General features: G+C 53.2%; 1 protein-coding gene across 1 annotated transcript; it reads left to right on the forward strand.

The window, feature by feature from the left end:
• Positions 1-7,787: 7,787 nt before the first annotated feature.
• Positions 7,788-18,320, forward strand: RAB11B (RAB11B, member RAS oncogene family). The gene is made up of 5 exons (XM_060007636.1): positions 7,788-7,934; positions 14,934-15,129; positions 15,992-16,185; positions 16,537-16,617; positions 17,276-18,320. Exons 1-5 carry the CDS (start codon positions 7,895-7,897, stop codon positions 17,419-17,421), a joined length of 657 nt encoding a protein of 218 aa, XP_059863619.1. The 5' UTR covers positions 7,788-7,894; the 3' UTR covers positions 17,422-18,320.
• Positions 18,321-24,142: the final 5,822 nt, after the last annotated feature.

The following is a 24,142-nucleotide window of genomic DNA, read 5'->3' on the forward strand; positions in this document are numbered from 1 at the left end:
CAAAAATAAATAGATATTAAAAAAAATATATATATATATGTATCTAAAATTCAGCTAATATTTCTTGAGCACCTACTACAGGTCAGGCCCTGTCCCAAGTTCTTGGGCTACTCTAGTGAACAGAAAGATCCCTGCCTGCACCAAGCTTGCCTTCAAAGCCCCTCCCATTACAGAGAAGGTGACCTATAATTGATGGTCCAAACTGGAGACACTGTTGAGAGTGAAAGGCGGGGTGTTGTTAATAATTACGCCAGATGACAGATGTAAAGCAGCTCACCCCCAGGCATATAGGGACTTACTGACCCAGTTTCTAAAAATGTAGTCATATATCTTACAGTGTGTGGAAAACCCTGCCATAAATAGGTTAGTAAAACTAAACTCGGTGAAAACAAAACAATGTAAATGCTTTCAAATTCCAGCTAGAGGGAATTCCCTGGCCGTCCAGTGGTTAGGACTCCATGGCTTTCACTGCTGTCAGTGTGGGTTCAATCTCTGGTGGGGCAACTAAGATCCCACAAGCCCCGCCACCTGGCCAAAAAAAATCCAGCTAGAAAACTGATCTATGGTGAAAAAAAAACCCCACAATAAACGAATAGTGGTTGCCTCTGGAAGGGTGGGAGGTGGGATAGGGATTGACTCGGAAGGGATATAAGGGAACTTTCCCAAGTGACGGTGATGTTCTGAACCTCAGTAGAGGTGGGTTACTCCCGTGTTCACCTTTGCCCAGGTGAGTATACACTTAAGATTTGTGCATTTCATTGTATGTAAATTTCACCTAAAAAAAAAGCTACAACAGTCATAAAAAGACATGGAACTCTAGTTAATGGTATGCATGCTGAAGTGTTTTAGAGGTGCAGTGAACTGATGTCTTCAATTTTGTTTTTTTAAATTTTTTCCAGCTTTATTGAGATGTGATTAACACACAATAGGACTTCTCTGATGGCGCAGTGGTTAAGAATCCGCCTGCCAATGCAGGGGACACGGGTTGGATCATTGGTCCGGGAAGATCCCACATGCCGCGGAGCAACTAAGCCCGTACTGAGCCTGTGTTCTAGAGCCCACGAGCCACAGCTACTGAAGCCCACGCACCTAGAGCCCGTGCTCCACAACAAGAGAAGCCACTGCAGTGAGAAGCCTGCACACTGCAACGAAGAGTAGCCCCTGCTCACTGCAACTAGAGAACGCCCGCGTGCAGCAACAAAGACCCAATGCAGCCAAAAATAAATTAATTAAAAAAAAATAAAACATTGTGTAAGTTTAAGGTGTATGACATGTTGACTTGATACACATATACTGTGAAACGATAAGCACCCTAGCATTAGCCAATGCCTCCATCACATCACACAATTACCTTTTCCTTTTTGGTGGTGAGAACATTGAAGATCTACCCTCTTAGCAGCTTTCAGGTACACAATACAGTGTTACTTGTAATCACCATGCTGTCCATTAGATCCCCTAAATCTTCAACTTCCTTTGAAATGCATCAAAAAATTAGATGACGGGTGGCTAGAGGAATGGATATGCAATAAAGCAAAATGTTAATAGTGCGATCTGGGTCTGGGTATTCTCTGACAATTCTTTCCATTTTTCTAAATGTTTAAAAAATTTCACAATGAAATGTATGTAGGGAAGAAAATCCTAACGAGATCCTGTTGCCTTCTAAAGGCTCTCATCCTTCGTCTGAGCTCAAAAAGGGAGATGAGGATTAGATAATTGTTGAAGAGATATGAGCAAGAGAGAGTGAGCCTCTCTCCTTGATGGGTAATAAAGGTCTTCAAGAATTGAAAAAAAAGGGAGAGGGATAAATTAGGAGTTTGGGATTTGCATATACATACAAGTATATATAAAATAGATAAACTACAAGGACGTACTGTGTAGCACAGGGAACTCTACTCAATATTTTGTAATAAACTATAAAGGAAAAGAATCTGAAAAAGAATATATATGTGTGTGTGTGTGCGTGTATAACTGAATTACTTTGCTGTACACCTGGAACTAACACAAAATTGTAAATCAACTATACTTCAATAAAAAATTTAATTCATTAAAAAAAAGGAATTGAGGGCTTCCCTGGTGGCACAGTGGTTAAGAATCCGCCTGGCAATGCAGGAGACACGGGTTCGAGCCCTGGTCCGGGAAGATCCCACATGCCACACAGCAACTAAGTCCCTGCGCCACATCTATTGACCCTGCACTCTAGAGCCCGCGAGCCACAACTACTGAGCCCGTGTGCCACAGCTGCTGAAGCCCGCGCGCCTAGAGCCTGTGCTCCACAACAAGAGAAGCCACCGCAATGAGAAGCCTGCACACCGCAACGAAGAGTAGCCCCCTCTCGCCACAACTAGAGAAAGCCCGCGCACGGCAACAAAGACCCAATGCAGCCAAAAATAAATAAATAATTTTAAAAAAATTGAAAAAAGGAATTGAGAAAAGGTAGGACTTTCACAGTATGTGGTTCAATGTTATTTAATGCACTGCTTACGATTATCACCCCTATCATATGGCGCATTATCATAGGGCACGTTTGGGACGTTTGCCTGTGCCCTGAGCCCCAGCTGCTGTTTTAATAGAGAACCTATTTTTCCAATATTCCTAGGGGTTCCTTGGGAAGGTAGTGGGGGCCTCTTTCACTAGAGGAGAGCCTCTGTGTTGGGGACACACTAGCTTCCCTGGGGCCCTGGCTGAGCATGGGTGACGATCTCCTCAACACTTGGAGGCCAGACCCTCTCCAGGATCCTTGTTTGGGGGTGTCCTGTATCGGGCAGGCTTGGAGAGTCTCCCTTGAGACCACTGTGGCTGAACTGGTGGGGAGTCCAGTCTGTTGAGGTGGGGGCAGAGCCCTCCCAGTTACGTACTCTTTATTCTCAGGTTCGGCCAAACAGGGCTGATTGCTCCAATGCTGCTGCTTCTTCTGCTATCTCCTCCTCCTCCAACACAGCATTTCCTGCCCCTCCATCACTGGGAATGACAGAAAGAGTAACCACCATGGCTGGGAACCAAACAAGAGCCAGGAAGTGAATCCTGACCCAGCCAACTTCAGAGCTGGCGCCCTTAACCATATCACTCTCCTGCGGAGGGGCCAGGACAGGACACTCAAGCTCTGTGGCCTCAGCTCCCGCATCTGGAAAATAGGGATGGTCTGGTACCCCACCCTCCCATCCGCACCACCCCTTCCTGTTCTCCAGGTACTGTGAGGATTTCATGTAGCATTACATGAAAAGCAGTCTGAGTAGTGTCTGACTCATGGTGAGCACACAACATAAACGTGAGCCATCATTACTAACACTATCATTACTGTGAGCCATGCTGGATGGGCGCTGGAACAACATGACCTAGACAGGAGAAATGCCTTCATGGTGGAGGTCACTTTTGAGTCAGTTTTTTTTTTTTCTTCTTATTTAAAATGTTTATTAAGAAGGTTTACTTTTTAAAAAAATATTTATTTTATTGAAGTATAGTTGATTTACAATGTTGTGGGGCTTTTTGTTTTGTTTTTTTTGGCCATATGGCTTGTGGGATCCTAGTTACCCGACCAGCGATTGGACCCAGGCCCTCGGCAATGAAAACACGAAGTTCTAACCGCTAGACCACCAGGGAATTCCCTACAATGTTGTGTTAATTTCTACTGTACAGCACAGTGATTCAGTTATACATATATATGTATAATTTATATATATACACATATATATAAATTCTTTTTCATATTCTTTCCATTATGGTTTATCACAGGATATTGAATATAGTTCCCTGTGCTATATAGTAGAACCTTTTTGGGTTTTTTTGTTGTTGTTTTTTTAAGGCCTTTATTGAATTTGTTACAATATTACTTGTTTTATGTTTTGTTTTTTTGGCCCCAAGGCATGTGGGATCTTAGCTCCCTGACCAGGGATGGAACCCACACCCACTGCATTGGAAGGCGACGTCTTAACCACTGGACCACCAGGGAAGCCCCGACCTTCTTGTTTGTCCATTCTATGTATGATAGTTTGCATCTACTAATCCCAAACTCCCGATCCATCCCTCCCGCATGAGTCAGTTTTCAAAGGATAAAAATTCTACAAAGATGGGGGAGGGGTGTGGCACCGCAGCAGGAGAGCACTGTTTGAGAGCAAAAGCCTGGCTGCCTTGGAAGGAAGCACGGCTCCTGTCTGGAGAACCAGTGCATTGCCCCACCTGGCTGCAGCGAGAGGCAAGAAGCTTGGGTGGTGAATGCGGGTGGGGTGGGGAGGGGGTTTGGGTGGGAATGTGCTGGGCTTCAAGCCAACAGCCCAGGAGTGTGCAAAGGCCACTAGGGTCCTCCCTGGACTGGCTTCCAGACTGCCTCAACTTTTCCCCTAAGCTCATCTCTGGGCCCTTGGACTCAACTCTCCAGCCACTGTGGCCTCCTGGCTGTTCAGAGCCATTGGGCTCTCTCTCACTTCTTTGTTTTGTCTGTCTAAAATGCTGTTCCCACCACCTCCTCCCCCTCCCTCGGACTCAGTGTAAATGCCACCTCCTCCGGGATGCCTTCCCTGCCTCCTTAACTAAGTAGATCCGCTGTCACATAGCCCAGTTTATTCCTGGGCTCACTGCACTCTGAAATTTCTTGTGCGTGCTGTTGTTTACTTGCTTCTTGTCTGCCTGTTCCACTAGACGTCAGCTCCCCAAGGGCTGGGACTTGTCTCCTTCAACTCTGCATCTCCAGCCCATAGAGCATTGCCTGGCCTGACTTATGTTTTAAAAGACTCTCGGGGGTGGGGGGGATAAATTAGGAGTTTGGTATTAACATATACACACTACTATATATAAAATAGATAACCAGGGACTTCCCTGGTGGTCCAGTGGTTAAGACTCTGCGCTCCCAATGCAGGGGGCCCAGGTTCGATCCCTGGTCAGGAAACTAGATCCCGCATGCCGCAACTAAAAGCCCGCATGCCTCAAAGAAGATCCTGCACACCGCAACTAAGACCCGGTGTAGTCAAATAAATAAATAAATAATTTTAAAAGTATATAAATAAATAAAATAGATAGCCAACAAGGGCCCACTGTATAGCACAGGGAACTATATTTAATATCTTGTAATAACCTATAATGGAAAAGAATCTGAAAAAGAATATATATGCCACTGAATCACTTTGCTGTACACCTGAAACTAACACATTGTAAATCAACTATACTTCAATTTAAAAAAAAATTATTTATTTATTTTTGGCTGTGTTGGGTCTTCGTTGCTGTGCACGGGCTTTCTTTAGTTTCAGTGAGCGGGGGCTACTCTTCGTTGTGCTGCACGGGCTTCTCATTGTGTGGCTTCTCTTGTTGCACAGCACAGGATCTAGGTGCGCAGGCTTCAGTAGCTGTGGTACGCAGGCTCAGTAGTTGTGGCGCACGGGCTTAGTTGCTCCGCAGCATGTGGGATCTTCCCAGACCAGGACTTGAACCCGCGTCCCCTGCATTGGCAGATGGATTCTTAACCACTGTGCCACCAGGGAAGCACCCCCAATTTAAAAATATATATTTATTTATTTGGTTATGCCGGGTCTTAGTTGCAGCAGGCAGGCAGGCTCCTTAGTCGTGGCATGTGGGCTCCTTAGTTGCAGCATACAGGCTCCTCAGTTGTGGCACACAAACTCTTGGTTGTGACATGCATGTGGGATCTAGCTCCCTGACCAGGGATCAAACTTGGGCCCCCTGCACTGGGAGAGCAGAGTCTTAACCACTGCGCCACCAGGGAAGTCCCTATACTTCAATTTAAAAATACATAAATAGGAATTGCCTGGGGTCCAGTGGTTAGGATGCAGCTCTTTCATTGCTGAGGGCCCAGGTTCAGTCCCTCGCTGGGGAGCTAAAATCCCACAAGCCATGCGGCGTGGCCAAAAAAATTTTAATTTAATTTTAAAAATAAATAAATAAAAGACTCCATGTGGCTGCTATGGGAAGAACAGACTGTGTGAGGTGAGCTCAGATCAGGGAGCTTTGGGAGCAGGAAACTACACAGGTCCGTGAAGTGATGACAGGGCCAGTATAGGGGTGGTGGCAGTGGTGAGGGTGAGAAGTGGTCAGAAATTTAAGAGGGAGGAGGGACAGAGTAAGGCAACTGAGGGAGGGGTTGGGAGAGAGGGGCAGGGGAGTAAAGGACGAGGAGGAGAGGGGAGTCCACCACCTCTGGCTTTGATGATGTGGGTGAATGGATGGAGTCACAGGAGGAGGAGAGGATATGGGAAAAAGAGGCCAAATTTGTGTTTGGGATGCCTGATGGACATCCCAAGGATGAGGTCCAGGAGGCAATAATTATTATTATTATAATTAGCACATGAGCTATACTTACATGATCACTAATCAAACATTTCTGTGACTTTCCTGGTGGTCCAGTGGTCAAGACTCCGCACTCCCAATGCAGGGGGCCTGGGTCTGATCCCTGTTCAGGAAACTAGATCCCTCATGCCGCAACGAAGATCCCACGTGCCACACTAAGACCCGCGCGGCCAAATAAATAAATAAATAATTTAAAACAAAACACAACGTTTATTGCCCACTGAGGACACAGCAGCGACTGCCACAGACACAGCCCCTGCCCTCACACGGCTGATGTTCTGTTGGTGGGGGACAGAAACTAAATAGGATTGTGAAAATTTAAAAGAAGAAACCTTAACTAAAACTGGAGTCAGGAAGTCTTGCAGAGGGAGCTCTTATGCTCTGCCACTCCTCAGTTACCCCAAACAGGAAGACATCAATTACAGACCCCAACCAGAAGAGATGTACGTACCTTGCACTCCCAAACAGTAACTGCGATTACTTTACTAAAACTGGAGATTTTCTTCCCTCCCAGCAACAAGCCCAGCCAATGGAAACACCACAGCTTAGCCAATGAGAAGCTGCCCGCACCTGAACGCTTACTTTCCTCCGAATTAACTTTCATTTCACTATTGTCCATGACTTCTTGTCTCACCGTCTTTTCTATAAAAGACTTCCATTTTGTACAACCTCTGGGAGTATCTCTGCTTGACAGATGAGATGCTGCTTGATTCATGAATCTTTTAATAAAGGCAATTAGACCTTCACACTTAGTAGAAGTTTGTTTTTTAACAGGATCGAGAAAGAAATGCATACTTTAATGTCAAGTAGGGATAAATCCTTGGAGTGGGGGTGGAATAAAACAGGATAAGGGGACAGAGAAGGGGAGACAGTCTGACACCGAGTAAGGATTTACAAATATTTGTTAAAGACTTAATGACAGACAGTGGGTGGTTGATTTAGTATGTGTTTAGGTCAACGATCTAGTCATACTCCAAAGATTCCATAAGGTGAGTTTCTCCCGTTTTACAGAGGGAGAAAACTGCAACCCAGAGAGGAGAGGAGACCTCTAAGCTAAAAAAGTCCCCACTCAGATGTTCCCCCAGAAACTGCCATTTCTGGGGGCAGCGGGCGTGGGGGTGGGGGTGGGCGGCCCGCAGAGCAGCGCGCATTGACCTATGACGTCATCGGGACGGTAAATAGCGTAACACTACCTGGACGTAGCCCCATTTCCCCTCCCGGACAGGTCCTCTGCTGGTCCGGTACTGCCTGAATCAAACCCCTCATTGGCTACTCTCTCCGTCAATCCGTTTCATTCTTCCAGTTTTTCCGCCCCGCCTTCCAGATCTCGCCTGTGATAGGCTGGCGAGGCCGTCACTTCATAAAGGTCCGCATTCCTTCCGCCTTTCTCCAGGAGACCGAGAGAGAAGAAGGTGGATCTCCGGCGGCGCCCACCCCGGGGGCTCTGATTCCGCCTCTTATTGGCTTCTCTGGGTGCCGGTCGCTACGCCATCCATCGCTGATTGGCCATCCGGCCGCCACTCTGCGCGGCGCCGGCTCCGCCCCCGTCGGGTGTTTGTGGTGGGGCTGCGAAGTCGCCAATCCCGCCGGAAGCGCCAGGACAATGGGGACTCGGGACGACGAGTACGACTACCTATTCAAAGGTGCGGTTGGTGGGGCACAGACGGGCGAGCGGGCGGCGGCGAGGCGCCGGGCAAGCACCCAGGCTGCGCTCCAGGCCTCTGGGCCCAGGCCGGAGCCCGAGACTTGGGGCCTGGCAGGCCAGGCAGCCGGGATGGCCAGTGCAGGCCGGGCTTGGTCAAGTTCGGGCCGAGATGCGCAGCCATGCGGGGCAGGCTGTCCAGAGAGGTTTGGGGGCCCGGGATGCTCCGAGGCGGGGCCAGGGCCCAGGGGGGTGGGGCCCGGGGCAGTGGGAGAGGCCGTTAGGGGCGGGGCTTTCAGAGGGGGCGGGGCCGCCCCAGCATTTGGCGGGCCGGGCTGGGTGGAAAGCTCCCTTCGTGATGGGGGCGTGTCCGTTAGAGGCGGGGCTAGGATGTGGTGGGCGTGTCCAATTAGTGGGCTAGGGTGGGCGGGTGGGGGTGGTGCTCTCATGGAGTAGGAGGGGCCAGTCTTGATTGGTGGCAGTGCATCTGGGGGCGGAGCCCTGGAAGGGAGGGGCGGACAATGGGGGTTGAGGTGCGTGTGTGGCAGGGGTGGGGGTGTTTACCCTGGATTGGGGAGCAGAGTCGGAATTGCGTGTAGGGGCACCTGGGGTGGTGGCGGGGGACTGTGTGTGCTGAACCCAGGCCTGGTGGTTAACAGCAATAATTGTCTTAACTCTTAGAGCTCTTGAGAGCGCTGTCAAAGCACCTGCACTTTTCTAAGCACTTTACACACATGAATTCATTGAAATCCTCAGCACAACCCTGTGAGATCCATATTATCCAGCATCTCTCTTTATGGACCTGGAAACTGGAGGGACAGTTTAAGTATTAAAGCAAGATTTGAACCCAGACCACTTAAGGAGTGTATCTGGGGGGGCTTGTGGCCAAGATCTGGGACTGGGGTTGTCAGACGGTCTCCTCCAACCTGCTGGAGGATCTTCCCTGCCAAGGCAACAGAGGACTCTAGGAGCCTCAAGTAAGGCCTAGGAAGGTCAGGCAGCTTAGGGGTCACTGACTTTCCAGTACCTTCTGTGCCACCCTAGGCTTTGGCCAGGTCTTGTGCTGCTGTGCTGGGCTCCCTGGCTGGCATTGGTCACCCTTGAGAGCTAACCCCTGGATGCACACAGGACACCTTTGCCATGCTGCCTGCTGCGTGAGGGTGTGCTTCCCATGCCAGCCATTGACATCTTTCCCTCGTTGGGGGAGCTTGGCCATCCCTGGGAGTGTGGCCTGTGTGACACTGTGTGTCTATGGTATTATCCCTGGTTGGGTCTGGGGTTCTGGGGACCTTGGGAATGTAGAAAATGGGATGGAGCACTTCCTACCTGGGATATCCACATGGTAAAAGGTTTCTGGGCAGAACGAGTCCCCATGCAAAGGTCTGGAGTTGTCACACAGCACCATGGGCTCGAGGAGCTGCCTGCAGGCTGATACGTTGCTGCCAAGTGAGGCTGTGTGGTCGGCAGGCATTGGGCCCAGGCCCTTGTGCCGACTGAACCTTGGGGTCTCACTTTAGAGGCAGAGGAAGCTCTGTCAGGGCCTTGGGGACGGATGATAGGTGGACTGGACGCCAGTCCTGCTGCAGCTGGTGCCTGTCTCTACCCAGCCCACCCTGAGGCAGCTGCTCCCCAGGTCCTGGCTGGCACCCACCTGGATGTGTTACTACAAGGGCAGGGGGCGTTCCTCCCAGTGTTTCTGTGGTCATTCCCCACTTGTTATTTTCAGCCGTTTGCTGTTGTAAATAACCCAGCTCCAAGTGTTTGCACGAGTCATCGTTTGCCCTTTGGGTTATTTCCTTGAAGTATGTTCCCAGAAGTCCAGTTATTGGGTCAGGGGCAAGGGAGCAGGCTGTGCGCTTCTCAGGATTCATCTCCGGAGTCCTCTTCCTGGAAACACTAGTACCACAGCTGGTGTGGGGGGGGGGGGGCGGGGGCGGTGCCTGCCTGCCCCGCTGCCCTCTCCCACTGGGCTCCTTTTCTGAGTAGAGCAGGTGCCCTGCTGACTGTCTCAAGCCAGGTCAGAAGCGAAAGTGTAATTCACAAGGTCAGTGTTTACCAAACGGGTCCTCTGACTCACCTTCACACGTAACACCTTGTTGGAGGACCCTCTATTATCTTTTAATATTTGTTTGTTTGTTTTTATAAATTTATTTTTAATTTTTGTCTGTGTTGCGTCTTTGTTGCTGTGCACATGCGGGCTTTCTTTAGTTGTGGCGAGCGGGGGCTACTCTTCGATACAGTGCGCGTGCTTCTCATTGCAGTGGCTTCTTTTGTTGTGGAGCACAGGCTCTAGGTGCATGGGCTTCAGTAGTTGTGGCACACAGGCTCAGTAGTTGTGGTGCATGGGCTTAGTTGCTCTGCGGCATGTGGGATCTTCCCAGACCAGGGCTTGAACCTGTGTCCCCTGCATTGGCAGGTGGATTCTTAACCACTGCGCCACCAGGGAAGTCCCCTAATATTTGTTTTTAAATCCACTCAGTTTTTGTCTCACTTAAATAGGAAAAGGAAATTCTTTCTGACTCATAGAAGGAAGGAAGGAAGCCAGCAGGTAGGCAGGCCGCCACCACGGCATCACTGGCCATAAATATGGCAGGTAGACTGAAACGTGAATACACTGCACCCCACAGACCCTCCTGAGACCCCGTGGCCTGCAGAGGGTCAGGCCTAGGCAGTACAGAGGTGTCCAGGACACAGCTGTGCCAGAAGGGTTGACAAGGACCAGAAGGGTTGACAAGGACCGGTACTCTCACCGTACATCTCCCCAGCCCTGCTGCCTGGTGCGGGGAGTCCTTCAGGAGTGGAGGGGGGCTGTGATCCTCTCATCCCCCATCCCGTGCCGGCCTCCCCCAGGCTTCAGTCACCTTCCCCAGGCCCTGCCCTGGGCACAGAGGGACCACACCTCTCACGTGGGACGCTGGCTGCCCCCTCTCTAGCCTTCCCACCACTGACTTGCTTTTTTTGGCAGCCACGTCACAGGTTGGCTCTCCTGACCCCCCAGCAGAGGCCAGCAGATCCCTGTGGGTGTTCCACGACCCCCCCCCAGTCCCCGTGTGGCTTGTTTTCCTCCCTGCTCATCCCCCGCCCCCGCCAGGAGTGAGGCTGTTTATTTGTACCTAATTATAGATCCTCACATTTATCCTGCTAACATTTTATCCTTTTCAGCGAGGGGCCATTTTCCCAGCCTGCCGATCAATCCCTGGGGGCGCCCCAAACTCTCCTCTGATGGACTGGGCGGCAGGGGCCACAGTGCGAGCAGCTAGGTCCCCAAGGGCCACCAAGGCCTTCCCAGAGCTCCCACCACTCACTCACTCCCAGGGAACAGGCCGGCCCCAGTGCTCGCCAGGTGCTCCCGAGGCAGCCTCCTGGCTCTCCAGCCTGAGCAGACCTCACACCTGGCCGGCTGGTCTGGGACCCGAGCACACCAGCTCCCCCCATTATGAATGGTGGCCCTGCCTGTGCCCCGGTTTGGGGCACCTGTCCTCTGCTCTCTGATTCCCCCGGGGAATAGCTCCTGGGGGGAGGGGTGGAGCCCTGCTCTGCCTGGAGTCGGGGAGCCGAGCGCCCCCAATGGCCACTCGGTGACCTGAGTGTCAGAATGGGGGCCCCAGATGTGCCACGCTGTCGTGGGGCGGGCCCGAGGACCAAGGGCTTCCAGGAGCTGCCAGCTCTTTGTTTTTGCCAACTGGGCTTGCCTGCTCTGCCAGCCAACTGGTGTGCCCAGGGGGACCGTGTCCCGGCCAGTGATGCCACCAACTCCTGTGGAAATGCTGGGGGCTGCGTCCTCAAGGGCCCTTTCTTTCCCGGAGACAACAGATGACTTGTATCTTCGACAATGCCATTCTCATTCCCAGCCTGCACACGGGACCAGCCCGGCCGCTGCCCTGCTGGCCACTTCTGCATTGGGCACTGCGTGCCAGGGACCGCGGGGGCAGCCCCGCCTCCCCGCCATTTGTCCGGGCAGCGGCTGGTGGCCGTTGTTCTGCTCTGGCCTCCACTGTTCTCACTGGGTGACCTTGGGCCAGGGAACTTGGTCACTCTGTATTGAGCGTCTCCAGCTGTACACGATAACATGAACATCTGTCGCTGGGGTGGCCCTGAGAGCTCCGTAACAAAGCCTTTAGGGCTGGGCCCGGCCTGAGGGCTGAGGAGATGGTTGGCTGGGCCGGGGCAGAACCCCGATGTGGCAAAGGGGATCCCGAGGCTGGACAGCTGGACAGGGCTGGGAAGGGAGTGAGAGGGTGGGGAGGATACAGGCAAGGGCCCAAAAGGACCCTCCTCCTCATTTCCTGTTCTGTTCCTGAGGATATGAGAAGTATGTACAGACCTCCCTGGCTTTGGCCAGCTTCCTGCAGCTGCCATGGGCACGAGGTGACGGGGTGAGAGTGTGGACAGTCAGTCCAGTCATGGCCCCACTGGCATGGCTGGGTGCCCTTGACCCTCAGCCCCAGGCCCATGTCCATTCACCTCTTTCCACCTTTCTCTGAAGTCAACTTGGCATTCTTATGCTGGGTGCCCCCAGTGTCAGGGGAGGATGCTGACACTGTCATCACAGATGTTGTGGGCTAGGCCACGTGGTGGTTTAGGAGAAGAGGAGAAGCCTGCACCCAGGGATTTTGAAGGACAAGTAGGAGTTTGCTAGCTACTCTAGGGGTTCAGGATACCCCAGATGGTGGGAGAGGAGGAAGCTGAACCCAGACCCCTGAGCTCAGCCCTGGATCCAGAAAACCTGCGTTCACATCCGGCTGGACCACTCTCCAGCTGGGTGGCCCTGGGCAAACTGCTGGTCGCTGCGCTTGGTTGGGGGATGGGAGTGAGCCTGCAGTCATGCATGGACTCAGAGCCCAGCTCTGCCTTTGGTGACCACGTGCCTTAAGCTGGTCATTCCCCCGTCTGCACCTCAGTTTCTCATCTGTAAAATGGGTCATGTGATGCATATGTGAGATGATGGCACGGGACGTTCTTCCTGTTCTTGTTGTTCTTGGCTCTAAAGCAGCCTGTCCAGAGAGGGTGCTGGGTCCTGGGGGCTGCCTGGCCCGCCCCCTCCTTACTTGTGGCCCAAGGATGGTGTCCTGGCCATCTTCCAGTGTCGGGGGAGGTGGGCCTGGGAAGCTCCGCCAGCCACTTTGGCGTTTGTTCATTCGACAGGCATTGCTCAGGTGCGTCCCGTGCGCCGGGCAGTGCACCAGGTCCTGGGGATACAGCAGGGAACCAGACTGTCTGAGATGGCTGCCCTCGAGGCAGAATGACAAAAAAAAAATCTATAAGGGAAACCTGGTGAGTGTGAGAGGGTAGGGAGAGCTATGGGGGAAAGGTAGGGGAGGGGAATGGGGAGTGTTGGGGGGAGTGGGTTTTGGGGTTTTTAAAAATATATTTATTTATTTGGCTGTGCCGGGTTTTAGTTGCGGCGTGCGGGATCTTTAGTTGCGGCATGCCAGCTCATAGTTGCAGCGCGCGGGATCTAGTTCCCCGACCAGGGATCGAACCTGGGCCCCCTGCGGTGGAAGTGTGGAGTCTTAACCACTGGACCGCCAGCGAAGTCCTGGGAGGGGGGTTTTAAGAGGATGGCTGCAGGGAGCCTCCTCGATCAAGTGCCATCCGAGGGGCCACACAGAGTAGATGAGGGCAGGAACCTGGTGGGTACCCAGGGAAGAACACTCCAGGCAAAGGGTAGCGTTGCAGGGAGGCCTGTGTGTCTGGAGCAGAGTGAGCGAGGGAGAGAGAGGCAGGAGGTGAGGGCAGGGAGGGGACGGGGCAGGTCATGCACGGCCCTGTGGGCTGCCAGAAGGACTTTGGAGGTGGGAGCCCTGGAAGGCTGTAGGCAGAGGAGGGATGGGACCCACGCAGGGTGCTCACAGGCACCCTCTGGCGGCCAAGAGGAAAACAGCCTGTTGGCTGAAGCTGAGAGTAAATGTAAGGGCGGGCACCAGGGAGGAGGCTGTCACAGCAACAGGGAGTGACGGGAGTGATGATGGCCTGGGGTCAGGGAGCAGTGAAAGTGGTAAGAAGCAGCAGGAATCTGAACACGTACACGTAGAAGTTCTCATCAAGGAAAAACTTTACATCGGGGCCTTGGGTGACCAAGTCTGCAGCCCCCGTGGCTCCCCACGAGCCAGAGCCACCCTGGGGTACCAGAGCCTAAGGCCCACACTTGGGGGTCCCTGTGGTTTCCAGCTGGGACGTCGGAAAGAAAGGCTGTTTCTTCTGCGCCGCACACACACCTATGCACACACTGACACGAGTCCCCATTGTGTCCTGGGTCTGAGCACAGCCCTCCAGGCCCGGGCCCCTCCAGGACCCTCCAGCCTAGAGCTTGGAGCGGCTGGGCCGCTAGAGGCAGGGCTTCTTCAGGTGGGGGCAGGAAGCTCAATAAAGGGAGGGATGGAGGGAAAGACCCGCCTATGCCTGCCCTGCTCTGCCCTGCGCTGCTCAGGAGGGCCCTTGTTCCCACCTCCCTGCAGGACGATCTGACCCCCCCACCCCCGCCCCGTCTTAGCGTACGAGATGCTGGCTGAGTTCTGATCCCAGGCATTCCCGTGTCCCCCTCCCTGAGGTGGCTCTTGTTACTGTCTCCCTTTTCACACCTGTGGAAAAGGCAGCCCAGAGACGTTAAGTGACTTGCCCAAGGTCACCCAGCCCTGGGGCTTTCTCAGGCATGCCTGGCTGCCCAGGTCACCAGGGCACTCTGGAGGTTTGGGAGTTGATGGATCCCCAAGCTGCCTTCTGCCGGGATGCCTGGATCCCTGTGTCCCATCAGAGCAGGGGCAACCCTGCTCTGAAGGACCCTATTCGCTTCTGTACCAGGAAGCGTGGTTCCTCGGGCCAGTGGCCCCAGGACAGCTCCAACTCTGCCCCGTCACTGGCTGTCGCGTGTCTGCAGCACCCGGAGCGCCACTGTGAAGGTTCTGTGGGTGGACGTGGGCAGCGCGTGGGGTCTTGGCTCGGGGGCGCTGCCCCCCTCTGACCCAGGGAGGCTCACTCGTATCCCTCCCCGCCCCCACAGTGGTGCTCATCGGGGACTCGGGCGTGGGGAAGAGCAACCTGCTGTCGCGCTTCACCCGCAACGAGTTCAACCTGGAGAGCAAGAGCACGATCGGCGTGGAGTTCGCCACCCGCAGCATCCAGGTGGACGGCAAGACCATTAAGGCACAGATCTGGGACACCGCTGGCCAGGAGCGCTACCGCGCCATCACCTCGGCGTGAGTGGCGGGGCCGGGAAGGCCGAGGGCCCCAAAAGATGGGTAGGAGTTGGGCTGGGGGGGGGCGGGGGAAGGGGAGAGCACAGACCTGAGAGCAGGGGGCGCAGGGTGGAGGGACAAGACCCCCAGGAGCTGTGGGACCCTCTGAAAGGCCAGTGCCCAGGCTTGGTCAGGCTGTGACCCCAGGTGGGCATGTCCCACAGCCCCTCTGACCCCTGGCGTCCCACTGAGGCACTGCAGCGTTGCCGGGTGCTGGCTACACGGTGAGGGCTGTTATCAGCCTCTGCCCGCTCCCCAGCCTGCCTGCTCGGCCCGCCCTGCCCAGCCGTGTTCCCAGCCTGCCTTTTCCAGGTGCAGCCCTGGCACCCCTGGCCCTCCTGTGCCACCCCACCATCAGGACCCCCTCGACTGCCTCTTCCCTGACCCTCCCAACTCCTGACCCTTCCCTGTCAGTCACTTGCTGTCTTCTGGAATCCCTCCACCAAGGCCTGGTCACCTTCTCGGCTCCTCGATTCCTTGGAGTGGATGTGCGTCCATCCATTTCCTTGGTGCTCTGGGCGGGCAGGGCCATGGCAGGCATTAGAGCTTCTGCCCTTTCCCTGCATAGTCACTGTTTTCCTCCTCCCCTTTTGATGGCTGATCCCGTGGGTGTCTTCTGATCCCAGATCCCAAACCTCCCTCCTTAGGCCTCCCCATTCCTGAGCTGAATCTGGGGAGTGGAGCCGGGGCCTCAGGACACGCACCCCTCCCTCGAGGCCCTGATGGCCACCCCTCGGGCCAAGGAGCCACTGCCCACAGAGCCTGGGGGGCCCCCAGGGACGCGGGCTCGGCTCACGCCTGGGCCCTGCCCCCATCCCTGCAGGTACTACCGTGGTGCCGTGGGTGCGCTGCTGGTGTATGACATCGCCAAGCACCTGACTTACGAGAACGTGGAGCGCTGGCTGAAGGAGCTGCGGGACCACGCCGACAGCAACATCGTCATCATGCTGGTGGGCAACAAGAGCGACCTGCGCCACTTGCGGGCCGTGCCCACGGATGAGGCCCGCGCCTTCGCAGGTGAGCGCACGCCGGGCCAGAGGGCATGGCCAGAGGGCTGCTAGGTGTCAGTCCGGGCCATCTGCTCTGGCCAGGGCCTCTAGGTGCCACACTTCTGAGAGCAAGACTCTGACTGAAGCATCCGAGAAGCATCTGGAATGCAGGCAGCTCCCCTGCACCAGGTGCATCTTCCCTGGCCGTGCCCATGGCTGCAGGGGTGGGCATCTCCATCCTACCCCTTCGGCCCCAGCCCTTCATTTCCTGGGCCAGGTGAGCGGACAGGCAGCCACGGTTCCCAAGAGGAGGGTATAGGGGACCACCCTCCCCCGCTTCCACCAGCTGACTCACCTGGGCAAATATTCTCTCTTTCAGAAAAGAACAACTTGTCCTTCATTGAGACCTCAGCCTTGGATTCCACCAACGTAGAGGAAGCTTTCAAGAACATTCTCACAGGTGGTCACAGGGCCCAGCTGGGATCACAGAGGGTGGGCGTGGGAAGGGCACCAGCCACACGGGTCACGTGCTCCAGAACGCAGCCCCTGAACCTTCCTTCCTTAAAACTGCTGTTCAGTCTGGACACGAGGACAGACAGGGCACCTTCCACAGCGTGAGGCCAGATCCCACCCCTGCTGGCACTCAGGGCACAGAGACCCTCTCAGCCCAGCTCCCGTAGATGGGCCCTGCCATGGCTTCACTAGAGAACAGCACACAGGGTCAGCTGGGGAGGCAGGTGGCCTCAGGGTCCCAGAGCCGCTGGGCTTCTGGGAGTTTCTCCTGAGGGAGGAGGGCCTCTGATCTTAAAGAATGCGATACCTGTGCTGGGACTTACATCTGCAAACAGATATGGGTCCTTCCCTTGCTGAGTACACAGCCAGCATTGGGGATGGGCAGGGAGCCTCCAGGAGCCCAGCCCATGGCATGGCTCCCCCTGACGTGATGGGGGCGCACAGGGCACAGTGGGAGCCTTTGGAAGGGGTTCCAACTCAGCATCCAGGGCGCTACCGTGAGGAGGTGACATGCAGATGAGTCCTGTGGGAGGGGGAGGTAACCGAGATTGGGGGCACACAGTGCATTCACCCTGTGTCGTTCTCCCCGCCCCCGCCCACCGCAGAGATCTACCGCATCGTGTCACAGAAGCAGATCGCGGACCGCGCAGCGCACGACGAGTCCCCCGGAAACAACGTGGTGGACATCAGCGTGCCACCCACCACCGACGGACAGAAACCCAACAAGCTGCAGTGCTGCCAGAACCTGTGACCGCCCGGCGCCTGGTCTCAGCGTGCGTGCACGTCCTCATCCTCCGCCCACCCCTCACTGCCCTGTCCTCCCTGCCCACCCCCTCCGCCCCTCTGTGACTGGCTCCTGCCCTCCCATCGAGCTCCGCACGAAGAACAGGAGTTGAGCGGCATCTCCTGTCCTGCCCAAGGAAAGCTAGAAGCCCCGGCTGCTGCACCTGCTGTCCTTGGGTCCCAGTGGGCATCTCAGCGGGGCGGGGAGGGGAGGGTGGCAGGATGGACCGGGCCGGCCAGAGGCCAAGAGGATGGGCACACCGAGCAGGCTTCTCCAGTTTTCCACGGTAGCCTCCGGGGAGCCATCGCCGCCCTCCCTCTCTGGCCAGCTGGCCCAGCTGGCCCCTGGTCCCCACCCAGAGCCCCATTCCAGGCTGAAGCCCGAAGAGCAAGGCGCCAGGGGCCAGGCAGACGGACACTCTTGGCTCTTGGCATCCCGCTCCCCCGCGCGCAGCCAGCAGCGCACATGCCTTCGACCTCTCCCGTGCGTGCGCAAGTCCAGCTCCTGCCTGTAGATTTATGCTGGGAGAAGACCCTCTCCCCACCTTACCCTCCTTTTTGCACGCGGCGCGCTCTCCACCCACCACCCCCTCCCTGTGCCCTTCTCTCTGTCTTGTCTCCCTGTCTGGTCAGGAACCTGTTTGCAAGTGAAGCAATATCTCCGTGTTTTGTATATACAACCGCTCTTGTAGCCTTTGGTTTTTTTGTTATTGTAGAGAAACACAGATTCTTTATACACTTTGTAAGATTTATGCCAAACCCTAGCTCTCGATCTCTTATTCTTCCTGTGGCCCCTGCACTGTTGCCCCGATGCCTCGTTTCTCTCGCCCGGTTACTAAAATGTATAATCCGACTTCCTGTACAGAAACCTGCCGCTGCGCCTTTGTCTTCTTTCTCTCCACCAGGCGGCGCTCCCGAGCCAGGGTCCGTCGCTGCAAGCTCCAGCAGCCCTGGCTCAGCCCCACCCCCCACCCCCGCCCCGCGGACAACGCGGAGCACCCTGAGCTGACCACGGGGGTCCTGGGGTGGGTGAGGGTGTTGTTGGGTGGACCTTCTTCTTGCTACCCGTGTGGCAGGGAGGAAGGAAAGGCGAGGGCTTGGGCAGGTAAACTCCCTGGCCCTAGGACAGCCAGCCCTAAGACCAGAGGGTGCCCCTTGGGAAGGGGTGGGCTGTGCCCGCTGCTCCCTGTTCTCAGCCCCCCCCGGTTGGGTTCACTGCTTTCATCCACTGCCCACCCACCTAGCCACCACCTCACCTGTCACCTTGCCCAGGGAGGTTGGCGATGCCAGTCCCACCCCTGCTCCCTCCATCCCAGACTGACCTATGAGGAGGGCCCACGGTGGGGGGGGGGGGGGGGACACTGGTGATAGAGGAGAAACGCACAGGCCGGGGGGCAACTGTTGCTCTGCCCCTCCTCAGGACCCAGCTTCTCCCGCTGGTCCGGGTGGCAGGGCTGGCTTGAGGGCCACTTGCCACTGCAGAGGAGGCTTATAGCCATCCCCCCAGGCCTATATGGGCCCTCCACCCTACCCTGCACTGATCACATGACCCAATGTGTGTTTCCTCTCACCTGAGTTCCGGCAGCTGTTCTAGAAGCTCCAGCCTCTGGCTAAAGCCACTTGTGACCTTGACCCCTAGGAGAGCCACCAGAGAGGGGGATGCACGCCCTCCAGGCACTGGCTGCCCTGCCTGGAGGGATGGGCGAGCCCAGATACATCTCTCCCGAGGAGCTCAGAGCCACAGGGAATGTTCCGAAAAGGGGGGTGGAGTAAGTCAGGGTGTGTGGTCCAGGCCAAAGGGGTATCCTGGGCCAAGGACGTTGGTGGGAGAGCTGGGGGTCTGGTGGGAGCCGTTCATAACAGCCCTTGGGGGCGCTGACTCCCCTGGGTTTGGACAGGGCAGGGCCTGGAGAGGGTGGGTGGTGGAAGGAGAGGTCGGGAGGGCCAGGAAAAGTGGTGAGGCACCCTGAAGGGTTTCAAGCAGCCAGAAGATGAAATCTGGGACTTCCCTGGTAGTCCGGTGGTTAGGACTCTGCGCTTCCACTGCAGGGGGCACGGGTTCATCCCTGGTTAGGGGAACTAAGATCCCGGATGCCCTGCAGCGTAGCCAAAAAAAAAAAAAAAAAAAAAAAAAAAATCAAACCTTTCTGGAGCCTCTGTGATTGGCCAGCCCTGGGGCACATACCTGAGAACAAGAATGATGTGACCCTGTGCCCTTGGGGGTCACAGTACAGCGATGTTGTTTCAATTACTCTACATTCTACTAAGCACAGCGTGTTCTCTCTGTGCCAGGCACTTTTTAAAAAATATATAAATTTATTTTATTTACTTTTGGCTGCGTTGGGTCTTCATTGCTGCACACGGGCTTTCTCTTGTTGCGGTGAGTGGGGGCTTCTCATCGCAGTGGCTTCTCTTGTTGCGGAGCACGGACTCTAGGCGCGCGGGCTTCAGTAGTTGTGGCTCGTGGGCTCTACAGCGCAGACTCAGTAGCTGTGGCGCACGGGCTTAATTGCTCCACGGCATGTGGGATCTTCCTTGGATCCCGCCACCAGAGAAGCCCCGGGAACCAGGTTTTTCACCGTCACAGAAGGACTTTAGAAACATGTAAAGCGGCTGGAATAAACCTTGGTGTTGAATTCGAATTAGAGATATTGGTGTGCACTCATGCGTTTAAAGACATAAGATAATATAGGGACATATTGTAACATATTACAATGAGAGAAGCAAGAAATAATGATACTGGCCTTCCCTGGTGGCGCAGAGGTTAGGAATCCGCCTGCCAATACAGGGGACACGGGTTCGAGCCCTGGTCCGGGAAGATCCCACATGACACGGAGCAACTAAGCCCGTGCGCCACAGCTGCTGAGCCTGCGCTCTAGAGCCCCGTGAGGCACAACTACTGAAGCCTGCATGCCTAGAGCCCGTGCCTAGAGCAACAAGAGAAGCCACCGCAATGAGAAGCCTGCGCACCACAAAGAAGAGTAGTCCCCGCTAGCCGCAACTAGAGAAAGCCTGCGCGCAGCAACGAAGACCCAAGCAGCCAAAAATAAATCAATAAATTTGTTTAAAAAAAAAAAAACTTAAAAAAAAAAAGAAATAATGATACTGTGGTAGCAATGAGCCCACCTGGCACCCAGATCTTGGTTTCTAAATATTATTCCCCACTAAACAGAAGGAAAGCTCCTTGGAGAAAGGGTGGAGTCCAGAGCTGGGCCAGTAAAATTTCAAGGAAAAACCACGCTGGAACATCTTGTTGAGCCAATAAGGAAGGAAGTGCCAAAGATGGAATTAGAAAACAATCATCATTTAACAACCATTATCTGATAGAAGAGACAGACATGGTGGACACCTCCGTGCCACTCCCTTTTTCCTGCCTTCATTGAGGATGTGCTGCCTGGAGCCACAGCAGCCATCTAGCTACATGAGAAAAAGGCCAAGAGAATCTAGGTCATTAACCCTAATATCATTTGACCAAATCAATGCCAGCAGCCATCCTCCTCCAGAATTCTTGTAAATAAAAATAAAACCCTCTTTGCTAACAACAGCAACAAAATTTAATTCAGGCAAGAATCATCAATGAATATTAAATCTGGTGGGTGAAGGTCTGTTGAGGAGCAGATATTTAATCAGTTTCATGGTATTTTCCAATAAGGCACTTACTGATAAGTGCAACATGAACTCATGCTGGAGAAACCTGGAAGACACCATTTAATTAATTAATTAATTTTAAAATATATATATATTTTTGATGTGGACCATTTTTATTTTTATTTTATTTATTTATTTTTGGCTGCGCTGGGTCTTCCCTGTTGCGTGCGCACTTTCTCTAGCTGCGGCAAGCGGGGTCTACTCTTCGTTGCAGTGCGTGGGCTTCTCAGTGCGTTGGCTGAGCACGGGCTCTAGGCACGCAGGCTTCAGTAGTTGTGGCTCGTGGGCTCTAGAGCGCAGGTTCAGTAGCTGTGGCGCACGGGCTTTGTTGCTCCGCGGCATGTGGGAACTTCCCGGACCAGGGCTTGAACCCTTGTCCTCTGCATTGGCAGGTGGATTCTTAACCACTGCGGATGTGGACCATTTTTAAAGCCCTTATTGAATTTGTTACAATATTGCTTCGTTTTATGTTTTGGTTTTTTGGCCGCCAGGCATGTGAGATCTTAGCTCCCCGACCAGGGATGGAACCCACACCCCCTGCATTGGAAGGGAAAGTCTTAACAACTGGACCTCAGGGGAAGTCCCTGGAAGACACCGTTTTAACATAATCAGGTTAATATAATTAGGGTAGGTTATAAGTAGTGGAAGAAATCAACATTCTTTGCCTCCTGATACATGCACTGAGAACACAACATCACTTCTGTGGTTTCTGTCCTAAATGCATGTCATGAGGAAATATTAAAGAAAAGCAAATTGAGAGGCTTTCTACAAAATAACTAGCCAGTAATCTCCAAAAATATCAAGGTCATAAAAGACAAGGAAAGAATGAGGAATTGTTCCAGACTGCAGGAGACTGAATTAGACAGCAAAATACAACATGTGATCCTGGGACGGATGCTGGAGATTTAAAGAACTTTACTGAAACTCTGAATGGGATTTGGGAATTACCTGGTGATATTGGATCCATATAAATTTCCTGATTTTGAAGATCATACTGTGATTATGTGGAAGAATGTGCTTTACTTAAGAAATAAACTGGGGGGCTTCCCTGGTGGCACAGTGGTTGAGAGTCCACCTGCCGATGCAGGGGACACGGTTCGTGTGCCCCGGTCCGGGAAGATCCCACATGCCGCGGAGCGGCTGGGCCCGTGAGCCATGGCCGTTGAGCCTACGCGTCCGGAGCCTGTGCTCCGCAATGGGAGAGGCCACAACAGTGAGAGGTCCGAGTACCGCAAAAAAAAAAAAAAAAAAAGGAATAAACTGGGACTTCTCTGGTGGTGCAGTGGTTAAGAATACGCCTGCCAATGCAGGGGAAACAGGTTCAAGCCCTGGTCCGGGAAGATTCCCCCATGCTGTGGAGCAACTAAGCCTGTGCGCCACAGCTACTGAGCCTGCGTTCTAGAGTCTGCAAGCTACAACTACTGAGCCCACGTGCCACAACTACTGAAGCCTGCGTGCCTAGAGCCCGTGCTCTGCAACAAGAGAAGCCACTGCAATGAGAAGCCCGTGCACCGCAACGAAGAGTAGCCCCTGCTCGCCACAACTAGAGAAAGCCCAAGGGGAGCAATGAAGACATGATGCAGCCAAAAATAAAAATTGATTAATTAATAAATTTTAAAAAGTTAAGAAAACCAATCGGTTAAAAAAAAAAAAAAGAAAGAAACACTAGGGACTTCACTGGTGGTCCAGTGATTAAGAATCGGCCTTCCAATGCAGGGGATGCGGGTTCGATCACTGGTCAGGGAACTAAGATCCCACATGCCTCGGGGCAACTAAGCCTGTGCACCTCAACTACTGAGCCCACTTGCCACAACTAGAGAGAAGCCCGCCTGCCTCAAAGAAAGAAAGAAACACTGAAGAATTAAGGGTTAATGAGACACCATGTGTGTATCTTATACTCAAAGGATTCAAAAATGTTAACAATTGGGGAATCTGGGCAAAGTGTTTATGGGAGCTCTTGCATTCTTTCTACAACTTTTATGTAAATTTGACATTATTTTAAGATAAAAAATTAAAAACCCAAATGCACAAAGTTGAACATTTGATGCATTTTGATCTGCAATCATTATCCTTATTGAGGATCAAATTGTCCAGTTTGTGGCCAATGGAAGCTTCTTATTGGCTCCCATTGACATTATCTCACCAGGTAATGTCTTTGATAACTCCCTTTCTGGTATATCAAGATGTGCCATTTTTGTCTGTACATTTCCTGCCCCTGACTCAGAATCAGATTTTTCCTCAGTGTTCCTGGCTTCTTTCAGTTGGAAATGGTATTTAGAGACCACGATCTGGGCTTATGGGGTGCTTATTAAGAAGGTTGGTCTTTGTTTCAGACTTTTTTTCAGTGGACAGAGGTAGGAAATGTTTGCTTTTTATAAAGATAAAATATATCATGATACTCCCAATTCAAATTCAAGACCACAGGGTTTTTCTTTAATGTGATCAATCTTACATCTGTACCTCCTTCACTCCCTCTGAAAAGCTCAGTTCTTGACACCAACATAATCACTCCTCTTCTTTATCCCAGACTAAATGTGCAACAAGCTCAGAATAACAATTTTAACACCACCACCACCAATATAGTGGTATGTACAATCAAACTGTGGAGTTTTAAAGTCACTAGTTCATCTCTGCGTTGTTTTGTCACCAACTGGATACACAGGTTAATTTGTTTTATCTTATTTTTGTTTTTAGGGATATCTTATATTTAAAATTTTGTTTTAAAGTTATATAAAATATTTACATGGTTGTAAAGTCAGATATCCAAAACAAGGTACAGTTTTAAAAGTCTACCTTCTATCTTTGTCCCTTCTATTTTACCCCTTCCCTCTATAGGTAACCTTTTAAAAACTGTTATGATTTATTGTTCCTTTTTTTTTTTTTTTTTTGCGGTACGCGGGCCTCTCACTGTTGTGGCCTCTCCCGTTGCGGAGCACAGGCTCCGGACGCGCAGGCTCAGTGGCCGTGGCTCACGGGCCCAGCCGCTCCGCGGCATGTGGAATCTTCCCGGACCGGGGCACGAACCTGTGTCCCCTGCATCG

Source organism: Delphinus delphis, chromosome 3 (genome assembly GCF_949987515.2).
Source record: "Delphinus delphis chromosome 3, mDelDel1.2, whole genome shotgun sequence".
In the NCBI taxonomy this organism is placed as follows: domain Eukaryota; kingdom Metazoa; phylum Chordata; class Mammalia; order Artiodactyla; family Delphinidae; genus Delphinus; species Delphinus delphis.

Coding starts and splice junctions, on each gene's coding strand:
- RAB11B (XM_060007636.1), top strand. CDS start 7,895: ATGGGGACTCGGGACGACGAGTACGACTACCTATTCAAAG. Junction 15,130..15,991: donor TACCGCGCCATCACCTCGGC/GTGAGTGGCGGG, acceptor CCATCCCTGCAG/GTACTACCGTGGTGCCGTGG. Junction 16,186..16,536: donor TGAGGCCCGCGCCTTCGCAG/GTGAGCGCACGC, acceptor TCTCTCTTTCAG/AAAAGAACAACTTGTCCTTC.